The sequence below is a fragment of the Amblyomma mixtum genome, chromosome 1 (genome assembly GCF_055824585.1).
Source record: "Amblyomma mixtum isolate Tamu chromosome 1, ASM5582458v1, whole genome shotgun sequence".
NCBI classification, from domain to species: domain Eukaryota; kingdom Metazoa; phylum Arthropoda; class Arachnida; order Ixodida; family Ixodidae; genus Amblyomma; species Amblyomma mixtum.
This window is the reverse complement of record NC_143012.1, coordinates 256,367,913-256,392,877: the sequence shown is the minus strand read 5'-3', so window position 1 is coordinate 256,392,877 and position 24,965 is coordinate 256,367,913. Positions and strand designations below refer to the sequence as shown.

Here is a 24,965-nt window from a genome sequence, read left to right as displayed (position 1 = left end):
ACGGCGCGAACGTGCGTCGGAAGCGTGGGAAGGCATCCTCGAAATACCATTTGGCTCTTAGAAAGGGAGACGGAAGCTAATGAGCTTGATTGTTCTCGGGACTATGACCCATCAATATGAGCACTACTCTCTGCAATCGGTGGGAAACAATTGCACTGTGGCCAGTATAGTATAATGCCCCCCCCCCCCCCCCCAAACTTTTTTCTTTTTCTTCTGTCGGAAGTTGTTCATTTTGTCAGTGAATGCATTTCGCTCGTTTATTTTTATTTATTTATTTTTCATTTTTGCACGCATAACTACTTTCTACCGGGCATTAGTTGTGCCATTTCCTGCAGCAGTTCTTTATAAAACGTAGTGTGTAACCGCAAATCAAATAACCCAGCCGTGCGGGATTTCTGAGCCGCCTGTATTTAATGTGAGTCGCCGTCTACGTACGCGTAATGTTTCGGCCGGGCCTCGCACTCACGTGGCTGAAAACCATGCAACGCGAAATTCCGCGACACTTGCCTTGGAGGCGTCTCGCTTGAGGGGTAGCAGTGTCTGTTATCGCCTTCTTCCGCATCGCACCTGAGAGGGAAAACTCTATGCAGCGTTCTGATGCGGCCAACAAAATGCTACTTACTCTCTCATCGAAATTGCAGTGCGCACGTTTCTTTTTTACTCGCTGTGTCCGTTTCATGTTTATTTATTTATTTCTTTTTGATGCCCTAAAGGCCAAAGGCATTTCAGAGGGAAGTGGTTATAAATGGTACAAAGAGGACAAAAACAAAAATTCAACATACAAGCGTCATGTTCCTAGTTACACAATTCAGTAAAAGAAGTAAGCATAAATTGTTTGGTTTGGTTTATGTGGTTTAACGTCCCAAAGCGACTAAGGCTATGAGAGATGCCGTAGTGGAGGGCTCCGGAAATTTCGACCACCTGGGGTTCTTTAACGTGCACTGACATCGCACAGTACACGGGCGCCTCTTGCGTTCCGCCGCCATCGAAACGCGGCCGCCGCGCACGGGATAGAAATTGTAAGCGCAAGATGAAAGGACAAACAAAGGTAATAAAGGTAAACAAAGGCAATGGAGAATAAGTAGATTTTTATGAGCCATAGCATACAATGTCAGCTGAACTGTTACGGAAGCGCAGGTTGTCATGAATGGTGGCTGGCGATCCGGGAAGGTGGCTCCAATCTGCTGATGTACGGGAAATGAACGCCTGCGGACAATCTTTTGTTTCGTGTGACTTTATACCGACTTTATGAGCGTGATCTAGCCGTGGAGAGATGAAAGAAGGAGGAGATATGATTTCGTCGCGGAGATTGGGACAGTTTAAAACAAAAAATTATGTTGTTGCGAAGGGGGCCTGATAACCTGGGATCCAACTTACACCCGCGCGTTTCCTTTTCAGTGTGGTGGGCCTGAGCTTCGACTTCATCGGCCTCAACCTGACAGGATTCCTGTCGTACTCGTTCTTCAACCTCGGAGTCTACTTCAGCCCCGTGGTCCAGGTGGGAGCGCGCGTCATCCTTGGCGAATCAGTGAAGCGCGAAAATGTCGGTGTGTGCGAACGTAACGAACCAATGTTGGCCACCGGATGGCAGAAGTAGGCGGGCTTTCTGATACGTTGAGGCGACCACGGGACAGTCTCGTGAGAAATACAACAGTTTCCCTATTAAAAGTATTTAGATTATTGAAAACAGGATAACTGCGTGAGTGCGTCTGCGGTCTGTGTGTTCATTGCTTCTTATTTCTGATGCCTTTTTTCTTTCTTTATCATGGCAGGTGCTGAGTGAGAGTTATTCTATCGCCTATGTCTTTTCTCCCTGTCGCTCCACTCTGTATTTATCCTTGCTATCCTCTCCCTGTTCCTTTATTTCCGCCGGCCGCAGCTCGGGCGCTTAAGATATTAGGCAGCAATTGCCGCGATTGGCAGCACCTTTTAAAGCGAAAGCCTTTAATGCCTCATCGTTGTCGATAGAAGGTTGTCAGCAGAGGTGTCACGCTTTTCGGTTGGTCGAAATGGTTATGACGTCAGAGTGCGCGGATCCGAAGTAATGAGGCCACCCACGGATGCCTGACTCCCCCTTTTCGAGCAGCCGACAACTAATAAAATACTTGTCGTCCGCTCCGAAAGGTGGCGTAAGGCGTCTGAGGGTGACCGCATTACATACCTCATTACTGCGAACAGAGCCATGGATACAACCGAACTCATCGAAGCAGAGAGAGAGTCGTGCTAAAGAAGCAGTCAAAGTCGGCAGTCAAAGTGTTTAGTTGTAATGTGTAGTCAAACAAAGCACTAGGACAGCACAAACAGTCTCGCAGTCAATGCCAAACAGTGCTCCGGGAAAGGCTTTCGCCTTGCAGCACTTTAGAGAGACAAAGTGCCCCCTGAATTTTATGCGAAGCATATTGCTAGAGCTACCACTCACGCCGTCGCCGTGGGACCCCCACGTGACACCGTGACGTCACACCACGTGACACCGTGACGTCACACCACGTGACATCGGATGAGAGAGCCGGCCTCCACCTCGCGCCGTCGCCGTGGGACCCCTAGCCGTCACGCCACGTGACACCGTGACGTCACACCACGTGACATCGGATGAGAGAGCCGGCCTCCACATCGCGCCGTCGCCGTGGGACCCCTAGCCGTCACACCCGCGCATTCCCGCGCATTTCGAACGCGCCTTCACACTCGGTGTAGGTGAAACGCTCGCTCCACTGGGCAGGCAGACGCGGCTTCCGTGGCAATCCAGGCGCTCACCGAAGGCGCGTCTCGGGGTTAGTCGGCGTTCCGCTGTAGCCATGCCGTTGTCTTCCCCCGCGACGAAGGCTTCTAGTGGTTGTATTAAAATGACCAAGTATTCAACCAAGGAAAGCCATGAATTACCAAGCCTAGCCACTAATATGCTTCGCATTCCCCAGGCTTAGCCAAGCTGAGCCTCAGCAATTTTTTCATTCCTTTTTTATACATAATTTTTTGCAATTATAAACCGCTACTACTAGTTTGAACAATGCTGTTCTACATCGCGCTCTGTCTGTGAATTGAGTTTGGTCGTAACTCATACTCCCCGGTGTGTATAGAAAGCACAGAAGCCCTCCTTCTTGGGAAATAATACGGAAGGGGAAGTCACCCCCTTTTCCGCTTCTTCGCGTTCCCGCTAACGATAAGGACTCACAGGTGCGGCCGTCGTCGTCAGCGTGCAAGTTGCGCGTAGCTTGGGTCTCCGGTTTTCGTGGGTTGCACGTAATTGGCAGAAGGTGCCGCATGAACGATGTACAGTCCTCGTCAAAAGTCTGGAGTCCACCGCGACCGTACGTAGCCAAGGGAGCATGTCACTCTCGCTCTTGTCGTCGATGAGGTCCCGCGAAAGTGAGAGAAACTGTGTGTGCATTCTAAAAAGCTCAATTTCGATTGATTAGCCAATATACAAAAGCTACAGCATACGCAGCGGCCACAGGTTTAACGTTTCCTGCCAGCCTATGCCATAACGATGGACATGCCGGAAACGTTGTCCGCATTTCGAGCGCCATGCGTAGAGATACATAAAATGAATCGTACATTTCTTACGAACTGGACATGTTTCAGGAAACTTGTCATTAATCGCACAGAGTTTTTCTTATGCGACAACGACCGCACTGTGATGTTCTTTTTTTTTTTAGCAGCGCAGCAAGCACCGCGTTTCGCACGAATGACCCGCTTTCGCGGAGTTTACAGCATCATAAATGCGCCAGTAGAGCCTCTTGCGAGGCGCCGCCAGTGCGAATGTGTGGACCTGCAGTGAGCGTCGCTGTCGTTGTCGTGTGACTCGTTCTGCAGGGCGAATACTACGAGCGCCACCCGACGGGCGTGCTGCCGGTGGAGATGAACGACATCGTGTTCGGTCTGCACGCTTCGCTCGCCACCTTCATCACCGTGCTGCAGTGCTGCTTCTACGAGGCGAGTACTCCCCTGCAGTCGCCACCGACGTACTGTCCGGTTTCAGTCGAGAAGCGAAATAAAAACTCTTACGGCTAATTTCGTATTAACAAAGCTGTATAGTACGAGTGGGTTATAATCTAAAATAAGGCAAAGGTGAGCTCTGTTCTGAGCGTATATTGGTCGCATTTTATACCCGATACAAATTGCGCGGCCATAGTGGTAAAAAAGGCTGACCGCTAACTAAACTTTACAACGGCCCGACCTTGCCGCAGCTTTCGTTTTTTTTTAACATAGTTTGACGAAAATATCATTTTTTTTCTTCAGTATAGAACGTGGCAAAATCTTTACTGTAGTAAAGCTAAATTCCTCGCTATATTTTGGGGTTAACAAATAATCGGTATGGATATAACAACTAAGGAAGAGGCAAGCGGAACTGCCGATATTGGCTGTGTGTGTTTTCTTACGCGCCCGTTTCGCACTCTTCATCGCTCTGTACCCCGCACATTGTTTTCGCGTTCGCAAAATGTCACGCTATGAAAGAACCGTAACATCCATCATGTACAGAAAAAACGGCGTGTATCAAAGTAAGCCTTTCGAAAGGTGCGCTCGAATATTTTCTTCTGGCATGGGCTGCGTGGGTACGCGTAATAAATTCCAGGATCTACGGGCCACCCTGCACGCTTTAATTATTGTAAGAATATTTATGTTCTGAGCTATGCACTGCAGAAACAAAAGGTGCACCCACCGTCAAAAGTATACGGCCGAAGGGGTTTTCTTGAGAGGCCTGCTGCATGCTTCGTTGTGCATCCTCAGCGACTGTAATCTCTCGAAACAGTAATGGCTTCGTGTCGTCAATCCTCCCAAGCTTTGGACGGCTAGGTATGCTAGCGAGCCCCGCTGAACAGCTTAGAAGTAAACCCCTTGGGCTGTATATTTTTGACAGGGGCTGTGCATTATAGGCACGGAACATGAAAACCTTTGTCCATGTCGCTTTTTCATCAAAGCGCGGAAAGGAGCGCCTTTCAGCAACAAAGCGGTTAAACATGGCGCCCCTAAAGCGACGGCACCTCAATGAGGAGTGAACGACTGCTAAGCAAACACGTAGCCAGGCTTCGGCTTCTTAGGTATAAGCACATCTCATTCGGTACCCGGTTTAATTCCGTGGACGGTGTCGACAATGCACTACTTAGTGTTCGTCGTGCAGTCTACAGGTTCGACCCGAGGTACGCGGATCGTGGTGCCATTTTCTTTTCTCTCTTCTATTCCGGAGTGCAGAGGAAGGATCAGCGCATGTCCCTGGCCGCCCGCTTCCTGCTAGGCCTCGTCTGGGTGGGCGCCGCGATCTTCGGCCTGGTGACGCTGGTCGCGGGCCGCCACTGGAGCAGCCCGTGGCTCATCTACCTCTACTACTTCTCCTACTCCAAGCTGGCCATCACGCTCATCAAGTACATCCCGCAGGTATGCCACAGCCCTGCCTATGGCTGCACGGCTTGAACCAGTTCACTAAGGAGCGCGGATTTGAACGATAGGCGAGAAAAAAGCTTCAGTCCACCGACCAACCTTTCATTCATTCATTCATTCATTCATTCATTCATTCATTCATTCATTTCCTCAAAGGTCGAGACATTACATGAGCGAGTGGGTGGTTATGGCAAACAAAGGTAATAAATTATGATGATAGGTTTTCAATGAGAGGACTTGACTCCGTGGGGGCTAGCGCGGTCGTCATTGGCACGGGTTATATAATGCACTTATTCCGACGAAATGTGTCCGGGTAGGACACGCTTCTGTAGCTTATTAAAAAAATTGGTGGGGTTCAGCTGTTCTTGAACCTAGTTTATTGAGCGTAAGCTCTGTTGCCCTTGGTTTAGCAGCCTGTTTGGCACGGCAGAGTTCTCTGTGGCTAGCGAGGCTGGCTTGTCGACGAGCTACATCTGCTGGATGATCGGACTCGGCAGGATGCTTTACGCCGAAGCAAACGCGCAGACGTCCCAGCCAACTGCGCAGCACTGATCCATGGCGGCGGCGGTGAGACTGGGGAGACAGCGCCGCGGAGCAGCTGCTATAGTGGCGACGGCGCGGGTCACATGACGGCGTGACGTCACGAACACACCCCCGCTTCGAGCCGGCTTAAGGTCGTCCGGCCGCAGACGAATGACCTTGGGACACATGGCGTAGTACAGCTAAAGCTATAATATTCTCGCTTGTAAAGCGCATAGAGACCATGGTTACGAAAGGCCTTTGCTTCCTCTGTAGGAGCCGTGTAAGCCTCGCAAAAGCATAGCATTTCTTGCTTCAAGCGCCTAGATGGTACACAACCAAAGCCTATATGTGATTTCCCACTTTGTCCTATATGTTCCGTGTTTCTCTTCTGATACAATTGCGGCATAGGTGTGCAATTTTTGATGTTTTAGCTATAGTTCCGCTCTCTCTTCACAGGCTGTCCTCAACTTCAGAAGAAAATCGACGATAGGATGGAGCATCGGAAATATTCTGCTCGATTTCACCGGTGGAACCTTAAGCATGCTGCAGATGTTTATCATCGCCTACAATTACGGTAAGCCCTCGACAGTACCTACTCTGCATGAGCTGTGTGGACGATACTCGTTTGTCTTACGCTTTCAAACCCGTCATGAAGTTAAATGCGCGCTCATTCATTAGGGCATTTGTTATGAAGGACGATTCGCCAAACTTAATCCTTATCTTCAGAAGGAGTCAAGAATTCTGGAAGAATAACACTTAATATTGCTAATGATAGACATACTTAGCAGTACCTTTTTTCTTGCTTATATGGTCAACCTCGTTCAAACTTGAGCTTTTTTCTGACAACGCCCATTAGTCTGCGTAGCCTCGATTAAATTTCCAGAAAAAAAATATGCGGGTCGGAAATTGAAACGTGGTGCTTCTGGCTAACAGTCGGATACATTGCCCTTCAACTGCCGCTGGGACACGAATATCTGCGCTCTGTTTCTCCACGGTCGTTGAATTTGAGATCACACTCTCCTTTACAGCGTACACGTAAAACACATCTCTTGAATCCATTTATTATGTCCATCCCAAAATTCTTCCTACCGCTCCAGCTCTTGGAGGCTGTATAAATTTTTGGCCTTTGGGAGATGTCGTACAGACCAGAGCTTTCTGATTTGATTTATAATGGTCTAACGTCCCAAAGCGACTCAGGCTATGAGCGACGTCGCAGTGAAGGGCTCGTAAAATTTTGATCATCCGGGGTTCTTTAACGCGCAGTGACATCGCACAGTACACGGGCCTCTAGAATTTCGCCTCCATCGAAATTCGACCGCCGCGGCTGGGATCGAACCGCCCTTTTTCGGGTCCGCAGCCGAGCGCCATAAGCACTAGAGCCACCGCGGCGGGACACCAGAGCTTTCTGTCTAATTATTATTAGAATTGTCTTCTTACGACCCGGCTATAAAAAATGTTTCTGTATATTGGACCACGGTATCGCAGGCGTGGCAGCCATCGAAGAAAGTTAAGTGTCATAAAAACCCTTTTTCGCGGCTTTTAAATCTCGTTCTGCCATGTAGCGAGTATATGCTCAAGGTCCTATCGTTTCCTACTCCGGGGCAATCAGAAATGTAGGGGTTCTGTGTGCATTTTGCAGTGCCGATCGAAGGAAAGCAAGCGAATTCGCCAGCGATTTTTGGCAGTTATTAGCACTCGTAACAGTACAACCAAGCATACTTAAAGGGCAGCTTTGGGGTTATTATTTTTTCGAGTTTACTATAGTGTAATAAAACTTACACTTTAGGTTTTTCTTCCGTTCCTATTACTTCCACCAAGTTTGGCAGCTATGAATAAAACTTACACTTTAGGTTTTTCTCCCGTTCCTATTACTTCCACCAAGTTTGGCAGCTATGCGGCGTTTTATTCCGGCCCAAGTCTATTTCAAAGTTTCGCCATTTCGGTAGCCTCTGTTCAGATGATTTCTGCGGGTATCGTCGCATTTTCGTGGTCGCAAACACTCCCGCACGCTAATACCCGCTTCCTTGTACAGTAACAAAATTTTCAGGCTTTATTTACGTCGTCTCGGGCACTTTATGAAAGGGGGAGTCGTCGTTTTCAGTCATTGCTACTGTCATTCAACGCGTGTTTCTCCAGGAAAGTTTGTGACGTCTTCGCTGCGTCACGTGGATCATCGTCCCTAGCCATGGACTGAGTTTCGCTTTCCATTTTTCTCTCTTCAAAATGGTTCCATTTGGTATTTTCAAAAGCTCTTCGCTGCTGCGGAGACGGAGGACCCTAAGAAATTTGGCGTGACTATCAAACCGAAATGTTCATTAAACCTTCCTAAGTGGCCCTTAATTAAGCACATTCCGGTGATGTGTGGGCTCTAATGTTCCTCGGGTGTTCATAATTTTCTCTACATTCAGCATTTTTCAGCGCAACGTGAAAAGATACGAAAAGCAGCAAAATATCTCTGTATTGTTTCGGAATACAAAATAACATAACCTAAGCGTTTGGAAGAAATCGGTGACACAGTCCGAGTATCGGGCCGATACGAGTCGCATGTTAAACATAGTTTAATATGGCGGTCCTGTATGACAAGGTATCTAGGTGGTACCTAAGTTTTTTCTCCTCCTACTTTCTGATCCATTATAGTTCATGCATCAAATCATCCCATTACTACTTTCCATTTGATCAACACTACACATTTTGAAAAATAGATGCATTCCCCTATGATTTCCTTGATTTCGGTGAATGTTTGGTTCTTATAGATATCTGGGTGCTTGGAAGAGGAAGCGGGAAGGTTGTTCTGGTCGGATGTTGTCTTTGCAAAACAGGCATTGCAGTACAGATCGGTGCGGCTGCTCTGGATTACCGCGTTGTCAGCATTTGATAGAACGTACACAGCTGCCGGAATGAGTTGGCATTTAATATCCACGTTAGTGCCGGAAGTTTCTTGAAGGCGGGTAATCATTCTTCTGTAAGCTAGGTCAGGGAGGAGGTATATATATGAATGTTGATTGATCGTTCGGGTGCTGTGCGGCAGTAAAAAGAGACGACAAAATGGGCAGAAGAATGCGGGCGTGCGCCCACTGTTGATACTCACATAGTCTATATGTGCTTTCGATGGCATGTTATTGCGTCCTGTTATATACCACGAGTTGTGCGCGGAACGCTGCCCTAATATTTACTGTTCTTTTCTGCCCATGGCATAGCGAAGGCCCCGGTATTAGCAGTCACGGCGTCACAGGAAGCATGGTAGCGCATTCTATGCAACTGGGGAAACTACGTTCGCGTTCTATATGGCAGCCATTTTTCTAATACCGTGAGAAAGCTGAAAAAAGTATATGGGACTGCTTGCACTTTTTCTTTATCTCTCTCCTTTTTTTTATATCCTGTTTCCAGAACGCCTGCGCTAGAATAAGCTTACTTTGCTCTTTGCTGCAAGCTTTGCGAAACTCATGTTATTATTAAGCCTTAGTAACCCGCTGAGCGAGGACACTTGACCGGCAAAGGTTGACCCAGTCAGGTGTCGGCAGCTTTTGGTCAGCGCGGCCTGTGGATTAGCCATAACCAAGGCATATTTCAATAGTTTATAATGGGTTCTGCGAAAAGCTTTAAGCCCTTTCCTTGACCACGTACTGTAGTGCCTGAAAAGTTAAGCACAGCGCAGAAGAAACCTTTCTCGTGTTCGGGCCAAACTGCGATTATTTTCAGACACAAAGATCAGCTATGCCGCGAAGTATAGCTGAGGAATTTGAGGAACTTTGAAAAAGAACACGGACACGTGCGTCGCGAAGTTGTTTTACAGCCTTGAAGATAACAGGGTTTCAGAGGTAATAGTGGCGCAACAGTGGCCTAGGGCGTTTTGCGACGCTGGCGTGAAAAAAAAACACCACTCCTCTCTGCGTTCGCAGTTTGGTTTTTCTTTTGTTTTGGCCTTTTTCCAACCCAAATTTAACGCACTGTTCTTCGTTTTCTCAGCACAAAGGCTCACCAGGTAGTGCTCGTGTCGCGTAATCTCCTTGTCCGTTCTCTCTTTTGCGTCCTGTTGAAATAAAGGAGTTCCAACTCAATCAGTTTTCTATAGAAAAGGTAATCCGCAGTTAAAGAAAGTGAAATTTTTATTGACTGTCAAAAATATGCAGCCCAAAGGATTTGATTCTAAGCCGTCTAGAGGGGGCTCTCTCTGGCGCACTCGGCAGTCTTTAGCTTGGGAGGGTTGAGGACGTCAGTTCCTCCTGCCTTGGAGAGGGATGCAAAATGAACCTCGCTGCAGGGCTCATAAGCAAATCTCTTGGGCTGTATATTTTTGACAAAAGCTGTACACTACGCTTTTCTTTCGATTTATTTTAATTGTTTGGTTATTAGTTTTTCGCTTTGTTATTGTTTTTTGCTTTTATGGTTTAGACTTTTGGTGCGCGTGCTTACTTTGCTTTCAGTGACCGTATACGTCGATTTGGATGTGCTAGGAGGTTTATATTCATGACTTCTGTAATACTGCTATGTTTACTCAGACATATGTACGCTATCCTTTAGCTGTCCTTGAATTTGTGCGAACAAAAAAAGTCTGCCTTGATGTCATTACTGGCTCAAAGGGATAAAAGTGCTTGCTATTTCATTAGTGAAATTCAGCTTGAGTTCAGTGTGGGGCGTCGTCTTTACGTGCTTCTCTTTTAGCAGTTGCTGCGGTTTTCTTCCAACTGTGACATGAACTGACTCCTCTAGACAAAAGCAATTTCCAACTTGGCAGCTGCCAATGTTCTTCGGTCATATCCGTTTCGATTTCAACTTCGAAATGCGAGTGTTCAGTGCTGGTCGGGTCGGACAAAGACGCTGTCAGTGACTTGAAGCGCCAGCTGTCGCCGCCGCCCTCAAGCTTTACAGCCTGCATTTGTCCCGCGCTATTTTAATGACACAGGTGGCGTGACAGTTATCAAGACTCTGGCGGTGAGGCCGCTCGACCAACGCGTCGAATTAGAAAAATGGCCAGCATGGAGAGCTTCGCAAGTGGTGTCATTAAAGATGGAACATATTGGAACCAATGAACAGGTGGGATCACCAGAAAGAGTACACGGAACAGCTCTGGCATACTCCTCCTGGTGATCCCGTCCGTTCGCTGGTCCCAATATGTTCGATTCGCACCAACTGGCCTGCATGTTTACGTTGTTAAAGATCATTAAAAACGTCTGCACAGTGCCTAGAATAATTGCTGTTTCACTATGACACAGTCCTCGTCGTGCTGTAAAGACTCGATGTATTGTTATTGGTGTAGCAATTTTTAGTAATAATGTTATCGCTTCGCTCCGCTCCCCTTCCCCTTCTGCCTAAAGAGCCCATACGGTGCCAAATAATTATTCCTATACGGCAGGAAAATAGGTGGCATGATCACCGCTTTCTGGTGAAATTGTTCCGACTCGAAGGACAGAGCGTCATGACTAGTAGAGCCGAGGCCAACTTGTATTTCGTCCCCTCCGGGTAAACGTCAGTATTGTGGTTATTTGCAACTAGAATTTCTGGTTAAGGTTGGCGAACACGAAGCAGCACTGATAGTATTGCGAAGCCCAAATCCAAACTGTTGTCAGTGATCCAGCGTCTGGATCACGTATTGAGTGTAACTTAATTTTGTCCCTCTACGAAGTGTGCCAGGTCGCCTTGAAGCAGGTGCACAAATCGAATGCGTGCCGATATGATGCCAGCCCTCATTTTTTTTTCCTCCACGCAGACGACTGGTCGTCGTTGTTTGGAAACTTCACCAAGTTCGGCCTGGGCTTCATCAGCATCATGTTCGACGTGCTCTTCATGCTGCAACACTACGTCTTCTACCGCAACGCCAACTCCTCGCACAAGAAAGTGGCTCACGATGAGCTATAGGACTTACCCTCGCCATCGACTTCTTGCTCGTTATCGGTGGCCGCCCGAACATTTGTCATACGGACATCCGAGAAAACATTTTTTTCGTTATTCTATAGCATCATAAGCAGCGAAGGTTTGCTCGTGTTTTTTTCATACTGCGAGCGTTAAGACCTAGCGCATGTGGTTTGCATGCGCCCATAGCTGTGATGCGATTATTGTTTTATTTTTATTTCAATAATTTGTTGTCTTATTTTCAAGACAGATTTGTTCACGTATTAAATGCGACTCGATAAAGGTGGTCCAAGCGCGCTCAGCATGCGCGTGATACATACTCGCATCACAAAAGTGATCTCAATTTTGTCGCTGGCTGTCGATCGAGTCTCCAAAAGTAAACAGCGCACATGCTTCGCCTGAGCGATATTTTGATTACATTCATGTTCACTGTTCAGTTTGTTATCAACATCGCTGACAACGTGTTCAGATATTTTGCTCAGTGACTTAGTTAGGTAACGTTTTAATAAGTGTTCAAGGCCAAATTGATCCTCATCCAAATCGATCCAAGATTGATTTGCTGCAACGCGGTACGCGCGAGGCTGTGTTCCGAATTACTTCTAGTTTGATTACTTGGTAGCATTGTTTACAATTAAAACATCTTTACATGTCAGTTAGACTGACACCATCAACCATTGTGCTGTCTTCTTTATGGATGTCATCGGTACTGAAAAAAAGGCCCTATAGACGGCGGTATACGCCGAAGTCTGTGGGCTCAGGACCGTGGGGCAAAGGTCTATGAGGTACTCCGCTTGGCAGAGGGATTGACCACCCCGGGTTGCGTGTTCGCCAAATGCAGCCGGTACAGCCAGCGATGACAGCGCCGCCCACCGGCAGGTAGCAGCCACATTAAGGCTGGTTATAAATATTCTTTCAGAACGACAGCTTGACATCGCTGCTATGGCGCAGTGGATTAGAGGCTCGTTTTGCGTATGGAAGGTCGGCCGTTCGACTCCGCTCTCTGTACTGTAGTTTTATTGTTTTTTTTTTCATTTCATTTTTTGCAATTATTTACCTTTTAGGTCGCAAATCGTGATGCTTAGTGGCATATAACGCCGTTTAAGAGGATTTATTATCCCTTTTAGGTAAGGCGTAGTGACAATCTTCAGTCACCGTGATCAATTCACCGTGGTTTCAAGCCTTGTGGCTGTACAGGCTGCAGTTGGCGAATACGCCCCCGGGTTTGCTGCCCACTAAGACAGCTGTAAAGGGGCGGTTTTGAATTTCGCTTGCAGCGACATGCCGCCGCGGCGGCTGGCTCCGGTACTAATTTTAGGCCAGCAGCCGACTCGCGCAGCCGGCGGTTGTGGTAGGCACGGCTGTACGCTTATCGTGTGTAACTCATAATCCGCTCCATAGTCCTCCGTGATGAGCTGTATAACTGCGCACACCTCTGTTTTCTCTGAGCAGCGCTGCAACAGAACATGAAATATGCCTTTGGCATCTCTTAATTTTTGCAGAAACATTCATTGCATCTTGCAGCTATCTGCTTCGTGCCTGGTGTTGGCGTTCCCGCACATGCGCAGACGAGTCGCTCTTGCCATTCTCAGTTCTGTTCTCGGCTTTTCGGCTCTCGTTAAACCCCTAAACATCACTCATACTTGCCGCCGCTGCTACGTTTGCTGCTCAAAGCAAAACGCGACCAGTCAAAAACCGCAAAGAGGTCGCGATGTATGAAAATTGACTCGCTGCACAGCGGTGATACACCGAAAAGTAATGTTACTTCTTATTCTTATATACCCACTCACTGGCGCCGAAATCCTTAAAATTTTCATGCGCAGCTAGTAACAAGCTTCCCTCAACGACCGTTGATGGTGTGGCGTCTGAAGAGGTGCCAGGAATGAGCGTGGTTGCTAAAACGCTCGCTTTCAACACGACGAAAGAATCTCAAGGTTGTCCGAGCAAGGTGGTGTTGGACCAACAGGGTGGCATGGCCTTAGTTCCGGAACCGCAAGCTCTCAACTACCTGTTTTCAACACGTGGCCGGTAGAGCGCTCCCCGGAGGACCACTACTAAAGGATGTGACCGAATTCTAAGGCTGTAACTGCCATCGGCAGGTAATAGGTTAAGGCAGATTGTAGGCTGAGCTAAAGCAGAATACCTCGCCCACACCACTAATGTATAGCGGGTAGAAGGTTGATAGAGATGGTAGATGAATCCCATAGAGAGCGACTCCCCGCTCCACATGCGTACCGCGGGATAGGAGGTAGTAAAATGAGCACACACGACTGCCCATGGTACAAATCAAAGCCATGAGCGCACTGGCTTTTTAACAAGAGAAGTATGTGCCGCCGCCGCCAAGGGGGTAACCTCGATCGTTAATGTGTATGCAGTTTCCAGCGGAACTGGTGTCCTCTTCAAAGCGCTGGATTGATTTCGAAAAAAGAAAAAACAACAAATCGTGCAGCCGCTGACTTTTTTTAGGCGCCTCTGGCTTTTGCGGCAGCCATCAACGTAGCTTCGGTGCAGATAGCTGCCGCACGCGACTGGTCTGTCTCTCTTTCTCTCCTGCCTGTGATCCTTTCAACTCTCTTTTTTGTCCACTCGAGGCAATAATAATACAACGTGGAAAATCTTGGGGCTCGTCGGTCCAGTCAATGCTGGAGTTGTACAGAGCTCTATTTGTCGGATGCTTGCGGTACAGTACACCTGTACTCTCAAACACGTGCAAAACTAACATGCGTGCCCTCCAGTCAGTGCAGGGTCAGGCCCTTCGCACATGCCTAGGTCTACCTCGGAGCGCATCAACAATGGGTAGCATTGCACTCGCCAAAGACCACCCGATCTCTACTTATATTGTCCTAGACTGCTTGCGAATGCACATACGTCATATCTCAAGGATTCCACAGCATCACCTTGCGCCTCTGCCACTGCAGAGACCACATTCTGCATTTGCAAAGGTGATAACGACGCAACAGTCGTCGATCCCACAACAGTTCACCCCGGCAGCACTACCTCCCTCTCCTCTGTGGTGTACGCGGCTCCCATGTGTGCGCCTTGCTATTCCGGGGATAGCGAAGAAGTCAAATTTATCGACGCCAGCCATTAAGCAACTGACACTGTCCATGCTCCACTTCGAATATTCGGACAGCACTCACGTCTATACGGATGGATCAGTAACCTCTACTAGTTCTGCTTGCGCTGTGGTCGTTCCTGCGCGACAGACTCAAATTCACCAACTAATTTCGCATCGGACTACCTCTACTGGAGCAGAGTTGGCTGCGCTTCTTGCGGCAGTACAGTATATCTCACAACAATCACCTCAAAAATGGGCTGTTTTCTGTGATTCAAAAGCTGCCCTACAATGTCTTCAATCTGCCTTGAGACATAGCGACCATAAGCAACTTACAGCGGAGATACGATATCTGCACCACCAGGCAATCGAACAAGATCATGAAATCATCTTCCAGTGGGTACCAGGCCATAGCGGCATTGTTGGTAACGCCTTAGCTGACGATGCTGCTCGATCGGCTCACGATACAACCAACACTGTCCGCATACCACTGACAAGAGCTGACGCAGCAAGGCACCTTCAACTGCTCGCCCGAAACCTGACTGTAACGTCGTGGTCTGCCCCTGGAGGTTGGTCACCCCGCTCGCATCACTTCAACCTCTTGCTCCAACATCACATACCATTCGGCCTCCCCCGCGGTGATACTACGCTGTTGTGCCGCCTGTGGCTGGGAGTGGCGTTCACAAACGCCTATTCCCATCTGATCACAATGGCTGACTCTCCTGCGTGTGACCAGTGCGGTTGTGACGAAACGATCAGCCACCTCCTCTGTGACTGCCCTCGTTTTGAGCGAGAGCGCGGTGTCCTAAGTGTTTCTCTGCTCCGCTTGGACTCGCGTCCTTTAACAGAGTCTAACGTTTTAGGGCCTTGGACTCAACCTTCCAGACAACGGAAAGCGGTGAAAGCGCTCCTGACTTTCTTAAAAAACTCGGGGTTGCATTCCCGCCTATAATCTTTTAGTTTTCAGTGCGCGCCCTCTGTCCCTGTGACATGGTGGTCGCTGGACACTTAGAAAACTCATTTCCTTGCCGCGCTTTTTCCTTTTTTCCCCTTTGTTCCCCTCCCCAAGTGTAGGGTAGCCAACTGGGCATCGCCTGGTTAACCTCCCTGCCTTTCCGTCCTTTTCTCTCTCTCTCTCTCTTGGGGCCAACTAGTAGGCAATTTCGTTTTCTTCTTTAGTACAGCCACTGTCACACGCACAGTCTTCCATCACATTTTTTTCTCTTTCTTCATTTTTTTTTATTTTTCCGCTCCAAAGTTTAAGCTAGTGAAGCCCATTTCCTATTCATTCAACCCTCTCTGTCACAGAATCCAGTTTGATTTTTTTAATGTAATTATTTCTGCATTCACTTTCTAAAACCAAAACCTGGAGACCACTCCCTGCATCTCGGCCTACCCCCTCGTTCGTATGCGCCATTACGATCGATTTCTGGTCGCTGACCCCTGCGGTTTACGCTACGCTGTCGTTCATATCATAACGGTGGCGACCCGTCCTTTTCGATAGGGCTACAAGATAACGATTTCGAACAGACTGCTGGGGAGGTACTAAAATCCACTTTTCTCTTCCCGTGTGCTTCTTTTCTGTGCACCCTCTTTTGCGTAGTTTTTAACGTTTCGCGGAAAATCCGGCGTGGTCGTCTGCATTGGCGTCGCTGACCTGGAGCGAAAAATCCATGAAAAATCCCCAGAGAAGCAATCTAGGAGGCAGGTGGACCAACTAGGTAGCGTAAACAATTGTGGCGTCACCACAATTTGCCCACCGGATTGTGAGCAAAATGAGCACCGTGGCAGGTGGCTGTTAAGTGAATGATTTTTATTTATTTATTTATTTATTTATTGATACTGTTAGCCCTTTTTGGGCCGATACAGGGTGGGAATTCAATGACTTTTTTTTATATATATACAACACAAACACAGTGCAGTAAATACGACATAAGTGCACAATTCAAGCCAGCGCCAGTTTTCTATATACACAATATTCTTGATGGATACACTTCCAGTCAGCTCGCCGTACAAGAACACAATGGTAGAAAGGTAGCATCAAAAATTGGGGTTACAGGGCTATCAAAGGTGCTACATTTCAGGTTACAGCGCACTTCGTAAATAAAAATAACAATAAAGGGGAGGAAGGGGTATCTGTCTGACTGCTATACTGTTAATGTATCAGCAGCGAAGTGGTGGAGGATAGAGTGTTCAAATTGCTCAAGGGAATTGATTTCTATTATGTCGTATGGTATGGAATTCCAAAGTTCAATTGTTCTTGGAAAAAACGAAAACTTAAACGTATCTGTTCTTACCTGTAGAGGAAGGAACTGCCTAGGATGGCTACCGCGTACTGGACGTGATGATCGTGTTTGAAGGTACCGTTCGGTGTTGAAATTGAATTGGCCTTTACTTATTAGATACATGAACTTTAGTCTGGCTATTTGTCGTCGTTGGGAAAGTTGCGGCAAGTTCAATTTATCTAGCATTTCCGTTACTGAGTCTGTTGACCTGTATTTTGAGAGTATGAACCTTGCAGCCTGTCGCTGAACCTTTTCAATTTTATCTATTTGGTTTTTTCTAAAAGGATTCCATACAACACTTGCATATTCTAACTTGGGGCGTACTAAAGTCACGTATGCGGTGAGTCGGACATCTGCTGGTGCAAGTCGAAGCTTGCGTTTCAAGTACCAAAGTTTTTTCTCAGCTGATGCACATATGTTATTTACATGCAATTTCCAATTCAAATCCTCACATATGGTCACGCCTAAATATTTGAAATGCCTGACACGTGTTACAGGCTTGCCGTCTATCTGGTAGTCAAAAGGGAAAATATTTTTAGTGTTCCTAGTTATCCTTGCAAAAACAGTTTTATCATGATTTAATTTCATTTTCCATCTGGTACACCACTCTTGTATACTGTTTAAACCCTGATTCAACAATACCTGGTCTTCTTGACTTGAAATTGTTGAATAAATGAGGCAATCGTCTGCAAATAGACGGACTGTAATTTTTGTGTTCAGACTTTCGACAATGTCGTTAATATAACTTAAGAATAAAACCGGACCCAGAACAGATCCCTGGGGAACTCCCGAAGTGACTGGCAACATACAAGATTTTGCGCCACGTACTTCTACGAACTGCGTTCTTTCTGCCAGGTAAGACTTTATCCACATAACAATGTTTTTGTTAACGCCAAGATAACAAAGTTTTGTGAGCAGCTCAGAATGCGCGACCCGGTCAAACGCTTTCGACAAGTCTAAGCATATAGCGTCAATCTGGCTTCTATTGTCAATCGCGTATGCGAAATCATGAATTGCTTCAGTGAGCTCCGTAACTGTTGACAGGCGTTGTCTGAAGCCATGCTGATTTGCAGTGAAGACATCAGAATTCTCGAAGTAGTGAAACATGCTTTTTGATAAGATATGCTCCAGGATTTTACAACATGTGCAAGTTATTGAAATCGGCCTATAATTTCCAACATTGTATTTGCTCCCAGATTTGTGGATTGGGACAACTCTTGCCCGTAACCAGTCGGCAGGCAAACTGTGCTGTTCTAGAGATGCTTGAAAGATGACAACAAGGTACTTCGCGATCCATTCCGCATAGCGTTTCAAAAATTCGTTAGGAATGCCATCTGGACCAGCTGACTTTTTGGTGTCTAAATTCAGTAAAAGTGAAAGAATTCCTTCTTCGGAAAAAATAACGTCTTCCATAGTCACATGTCTTTCAACATCAAGTTCATTCAAGTTTACAGTCAATGCTTGTGGTCGGTCGAATACGGAATGGAAAAATGTATTACACTTATGGGCTATAGCACACGGATCACTAATCACGCATCCATCATCTAAAATATAATCAATTGTTTCTTTTGACGGAGCAAGATGACGCCAAAACCGCTGCGGTGCTTGCTTCATAAAGTTTGTTAGTGTATTGCAGTAATAATTTTCTTTTGCACTTTTTAACTTCTCCTTAAGAATCCCGGACAATGATGATATCTCAGCGTTATTTCTGAATTTGTTTCGCCTCCTACGTCTAATTCTTCGCTTGAGCTGAATGATTTCTCTGGTTACCCAAGGGTTACTTTTCCTAACTCTCTTTATTTTTTTCGGAATGAAGTTTTCTATGCAATAACTAACTACCGTATTTTCCGGTGTATAAGACGCGGCTTTTTTTCGAAAATCTTGCTAATGCGTCCTATACAAGGGTGCGTCTTATATGCGAATTTTTCATCTTTTTTTGTGAGTTCATCGATTACTCCGGTTCATGCTCAAGCTTTTTTCACCTAAAAAATATCACTGCCAATAACGCGGTTGTAACACGGTTAATACTTCAATACCGGGACCACCGTGCGCGACATTCTAGGTGATCTTTATCATGAAACGGCGCGGATGACGACTTCCGGGATCACAAACGCGCGGCTGTTTCGGAGGCCCCAAGCAAAAGTAATGAGAAGCGCCAAAATATGGTGACAATCGCGCTTCTCGCCATTGTCAAGACAAGCCGGCGTTCTTTCTTAGTCACCCTTTGCAACTGTTTTTGCTCCGTGTACATAGTGCATGTTTCAGCCGAGTTGCTTCCAGAAATGGGTGAACCTTTTGATAGCGCATCTGAAGATGAAGACTTCGAAGGTTTCAAGTAGAAATAAAATGTTGTTATGGACATATGGGGAGCTGTATCGTTTTTTCTTTCTTTTTTGCTAAGACGTGGACGGGTATGGCGTGAGTGTTGCCTTTTTCGATCACTTAGCGTTGCTTAAGAATTGCTCACAGGTACGGTGCATTTCGCGATAGTCGCGCAAGCGTGTTTAATCAAGCCTCACTAGCCTAACTGGGTAAACTGGGGTGCGTCTTATACACGGGTGCGTCTTATATACGAACTTTTTCAGTGACAGCTTGCATATATGGCAGATGCGTCTTATACAAGGGTGCGTCTTATACACCGGAAAATACGGTATATTCTTAAATTCTTCCCACAGTGCATTAACGTCATAAGCTCCGTCAAAACGGTACAATGACATTTCTAAATAATCCAGAATGCTGACATCATCAGCTCTCAAGAAATCTCTAATGTACACAATTTCTCTCTTTCTTTCCTCCCGTGGTAAGACGTTTTTCACACAAAGCGATATGAGCCTGTGATCGGACAGCCCATCAGAAACACAAACATCATAATTAGAAATCCTACTATCCACAAATATCAAGTCAAGCAATGACTGTGTGTTTGATCCAATGCGGGTAGCTTGATGTACTACTTGCTTTAAATTTTCGCAAGAGGTTGTTCGGGAAGAGCAACCTGGGTCTCACAAGCCCCCACAGGTGGCACCACCTGCCATCGCAGGGCTGTGGTGCATCGGTTAAAGGGCAGCTGCAGAACTTTTTTGAGAATTTCGCGATATCCAAGGATTAAAATCTATGTAGGCTGTAGGTAAAGCATGCCAAGTGTTTTTGCACTAGCATTTAAAATAGTGACGTAATCGACGATTGAATTTTGCGCTTCTCCTCAATGCACCGGAGGAGTGCAGGAAAACTTAGCGTGACGTCACAGAAGGTATGATTTCAAATTACCGCTGTCGTCTGCCACATCCTGCCCTGACGCTTTAGACGCTGCCAAACAACTCTCGGCAGGGTTCGCCTTCGGTGACATTGGTTTTTTCCTTCAAAGCAGGCGTTTGTGCGTTGGGAATGAAGCGATACCTGCGATGACGTCATTATGCGCTCCCCACTTGGCGTTGTGCGCTGCGGAGAAGCTTGAAAGGCGTCAGGATTTTAATCGGCGATTACTTCACTATTTCAAGTGCTAGCCCAAAAAGATTTCGCATGCTTTACCTGCAAGTTTCACATATTCGACCCTCTTAAGATCGTTGATTTCTAAAACCTATGCAGTTTCCCTTTAAGAGAACACGTATGAGGACTCCCAGGGGTCTATGAATGTTACGTAGGCAATGACCAATTCTGCATAGAGGGGCATTTATTTATTTATTTTATTTATTTATTTACATTTTATTCATATATGCCTGTTCCTACACCGCCCATCGGCCATTATTGCAGGGGGATCACAAACACTGTATGTCGTATATGTAAAAGAGAAAAGTCAAGGACAGAACTGGACCGAACACAAAAAATAATAAAATAATGCAACTGCAAATAATGCATTGCAAGTGAAAAAATTTGCAATCAAACAGAAAACAGACCTCAAGCAAGACTGAGGAGAACATGGTGGATGGAACACTGATTACTGTTTTGCCTAGGCGATTCCATTCATTTATCTTAAAAATGAAGGAATAACGAGCAAAAGCATTCGTGCGGAAAGAAATCTCTCTTTTTTGGAGTGATCAGTTCTGGGGTAAATATAGTGTGGGGCCTTCGGGTAAATAGTTTTGTCTATACATGTGTCACCATTAAGTGCACTCAAATCTCAAAAAATTTCAACCTAAAAATTTTTCTTCTTTCTTATAGGGGTTGCCACCCACGCTCGGTTTTAATGTTTGTTACGCTGGAGCCAAAGTTATAATTGTCAGTGACGAAACATGCAGCGTGGTTCTGAATGCGCCCTAGTTTGTTAATCAGGTTGTGTGTATTTGGGTCCCAGATTGGACATGCATATTCTAGAATAGGGCGTATATTTGTGAGGTAGGATGCCTCTTTGAGACTCGGAGGAGCACTTTGAAAGTTTCGCTTAAAGAGTTTCAGTACAGCACTATACCTGTACTGCAACTCAACAAGTCAAGTAGTCCGCATGCTTGTTCCATGAACAGTCGTACGAGAAATATACCCCTAAATAGCTCAGATTTTCAACACGGTCAAGGAAGTTGCCATCAATATGGTACTGGGTCGGCAAAGGCTATCGTTTTCGTGTGAACAGGACGTAACGACACTTCTTTATTTCGAGACATGCTTTTCGTATCACACCATGACGCCATACATTTCAAATCACTTTGCAAAATGCTAACGTCCTCTGAATTGCGGATGCGTCTGTAAATTACGCAACCATCAGAGCAGAGGCGTATATGAGACGAGATTCCCTCTGTGAGATCTTTAATGAAATTTTTTTTAGAAAAAAAAAAAAGCGGCCCTAAAATCGAACCTTGTGGCGCACCCGACTTCACACCAGAAGATGAGGAGGATGTGCTTTAACTATAATACATTGCGTTATATTCGATAGTCAGTCTTGTACCAACTGGAGAACAGAGGCAGGCATATGCGTGCGCAGGGTTCTCCATTAGGGGGAGCCAAGTATCACCGCAGCGCCCCCCAACAACCCCCTCCCACCGATGCCCCTACGGTCCAAACGCAGCGCCAAGATGAGTAATAGTTATCAAACATTTATTTCGATGTGATGGAATGACAAAATATACGAAATATTATTGAGCAATGGTTTTGCTTTCATGCGTAACATCTGCAGAGAAAGGCAGTCCCTGCGCCGCTGAGGCATCAATTTAACAATGCGCTTCCGAAGGAATTTTCAATCTCTCTAAATCACTGAAAATGAGCGGCACATCTGTATTTTGCTAACTGCAAGAAACAACCTGAGAAAATTGCCTTAAAGTGACCCAACAAGTGAAGAGTTCTTGGAACGCAACATCATGGGTCCTCGGCAGCCAGTATCGTCAAAAAACGTGCATGACCATAACACTGCACTAGAAACAATGACGAGACAGCTCAGATAGAGTAAAGGTATGTGAGGGACTTGGCGCCCCATTAGATTATTGGCGAGGGGGAGGGGAATCTGCACACTCACCCCTGTGCGCATGCCTATGGAGGCAGGTAAACCAAGAGCGAACAATTTGTTCAAATAAGAGAAAAGGTGCAACGGTGCCTCCTCAAAGTCCAAAAATACAGAACCAACTTGAAGGCTTTTCAAAGATGTCATTTGAAAACTCACGCAGCTGGGTGGCGCATGACAATAGGGATCTAAAACAGTGTTGGTATAACGAGCGAAATTTACTAATTTCTTGGTGCTTCATTATCTCGGTATACATTATGTATTCTAAGGATTTGCAACACGCACTTGTTAGAGAGATGGGACGATAGTTCATAACTAATTGTTTGCTGAATGATGTATGAATGGGTACAACAGTCGCGGGCTTCATTTCTGACAGTATTTCATTATCCTGTAGTGATTTGTTAAATAAAATGGCAAGGAAGGGCGACAGTGCGGGGGAACATTTCTTCAAAACATGATTAGATATTGCGTGTGGCCCTGGAGAAGAAGACGGATCGAGACGCTGAAGTACTGAAAACACTCCACTCTCCGAGACTACAATATCAGGTATGAGTTCGTAAAGGCACTGCAGGATAGGTGGTAGGTTCCCTTTGTAACATTCTACAAATATTGATGTAAAGTACGCATTAAAAATCATCGCCTCACCATTGTCATCATGTGCAGTGGTTGACAATTAGAAATAGCGGGAATACCATTCGAACCTTCCCTATTCGACTTCACATGTTTCCATATTTTCTTTGGTTTCGTACGTAATTGTTCTTGCAGCAGAACAAAAAATTATTCGCAGTTTCTTTTATCAGATTTTTTTTTTAAGCAGGAGCCAAGTTACCTGAGCTGGTCGCGCAAACCATCAGGCCGTCCATCTTCGTAGCGCTGATGAAGTCGCCGTCTTTTATTTATAAGAGAGCCCGTATGTTTTTATTGAACAATAGTTTATCTTTTCTGCGCTTCCCAGTAATCATTTTGAATGGGACAGAATGAAGAACAACTGTTATTTAATAAATGGTAATTGGCCGCCATCCTCTGTGGGTGGGTTCCTAAGACCGGGACGCAGTTGGGTGTCGCTATCCTTAGCGCCCGATCGATCAGCCGTTGCTGGTCCGGTGAGTCTGTGCTGGACAGAGCAGCCTCCGAGGTAGTGAAAATGTGGTGGAGGACGAGTGTTTGGCGCCCCTTTAGGTCGGAACATTCCCATTGGGAATAGGAGGGTGTGGGTGTAGGGCTGCTGCATGTGGGGCAGCATACAGCATTTTGTGTGGGGAAGAAGAGGAGTTTGTGGTAAAAGATTGCGAAAGTGTGTGTCGGGAGCTGACGCCAGGCTATGGCGTCCGTTCTGTTGAGGGATTTGCGTTTTTGTGGGGGGAATTGTGCTTCTGTGGTGTCTGTAGTGTTCCAAGAATGAGAGTGAAGTATGTATGTTAAAGGTCTTCAGGTATGTGTGTAAGGTGTTTAACTCGTTCAACGAGTACTGAGACCAAATGATGGATCTCGGCTTTCAACTCGCTGTCGCTACGTCACTCGACTGCACCATCTCCATTTCAATGCCAGTCACGTGGTCTGATGCGTAATGGAGCCCATTGGGCGCCCCTGTTCGTTCACTCTTGGTTATGTGGCGTCCCTTTTGTGGAGTGGTGGATTCCGTCGTAGCACGAGCAGCTTTCAAGAGTGGTTTCCACAATTCGAGGCCTCGCACAACGGAGCGCGCGAAGCTCCTCATTTAGGCACGTGCGGCCATGTATGTACGGCACCTGGGCGCTTGCCATGGCATATGACAGCGCGATAGGCGCGTTTTTCTCTAGGTGGAGGCACTTTGAATTCCTTTGCACAGGCTGAAGTAGGAGGATTTATGACAGTCAGCGGAGGCCAAAACAACATTCACGAATGCCATTCTGACTGCGACGGTGCCGCCCGCCCGCACAAATGCCACCAGCAAACTGGGAAGGATTTTGCGGGTGTCTCTTGGAGGACGGCGGTTTTATTTATGCAGTGCATTTCTAGGAATTACGTCGTTGAAAAAGAATTGTGGTTTTCATCGTTTTCTCGTAAGAAAAACATGGGCACCTCCATAACCACATTCTTAAAGAGGGAAATGCGTTAGCATGTAGTCTAATGTTCTTTAATGTCTAACAGGCGTTTGATGTTCTGGCGGTTTTCCGCCCAGTTGGAGCCGGTTGCATTGCCCTTATATGGCACGCGTGAGTTCATTACCCTCTGGAATGTTCAAGTACCTTCCATCGGATTGTGCGCAATTATACTAATCCGACCCGCTAATCTATCTGAATCCGTTCTCTGGGATAGGCATACCTCCAAAAATGTGTGTGTGTGTGTGTGTGTGGGGGGGGGGGGGGGGGGGTGCTTGCGTGTGTGCCTGTCTGTGTGTGTTAATGACGATGAGTTAGACATCGATTAAAATGACTGCGAGCCAAATGGTGATTAAAGAATTACGCAAATCTGTAATGCGTGG

General features: G+C 46.4%; 1 protein-coding gene across 3 annotated transcripts in view; it reads left to right on the top strand.

Annotated features, from left to right (window-relative positions):
- The window catches only part of LOC149371535 (cystinosin-like), a 42,121-nt gene extending 29,708 nt beyond the window's left edge, over positions 1-12,413 (top strand). For all 3 annotated transcript variants that reach the window (XM_089565796.1, XM_089565795.1, XM_089565793.1), the window contains 5 exons: positions 1,399-1,498; positions 3,808-3,927; positions 5,185-5,367; positions 6,349-6,466; positions 11,600-12,413. In XM_089565796.1, the coding sequence (XP_089421922.1) occupies positions 1,399-1,498; positions 3,808-3,927; positions 5,185-5,367; positions 6,349-6,466; positions 11,600-11,748 (670 nt within the window). In that variant the 3' untranslated portion in view covers positions 11,749-12,413. The remainder of the gene's footprint in view (positions 1-1,398; positions 1,499-3,807; positions 3,928-5,184; positions 5,368-6,348; positions 6,467-11,599) is intronic.
- Positions 12,414-24,965: the final 12,552 nt, after the last annotated feature.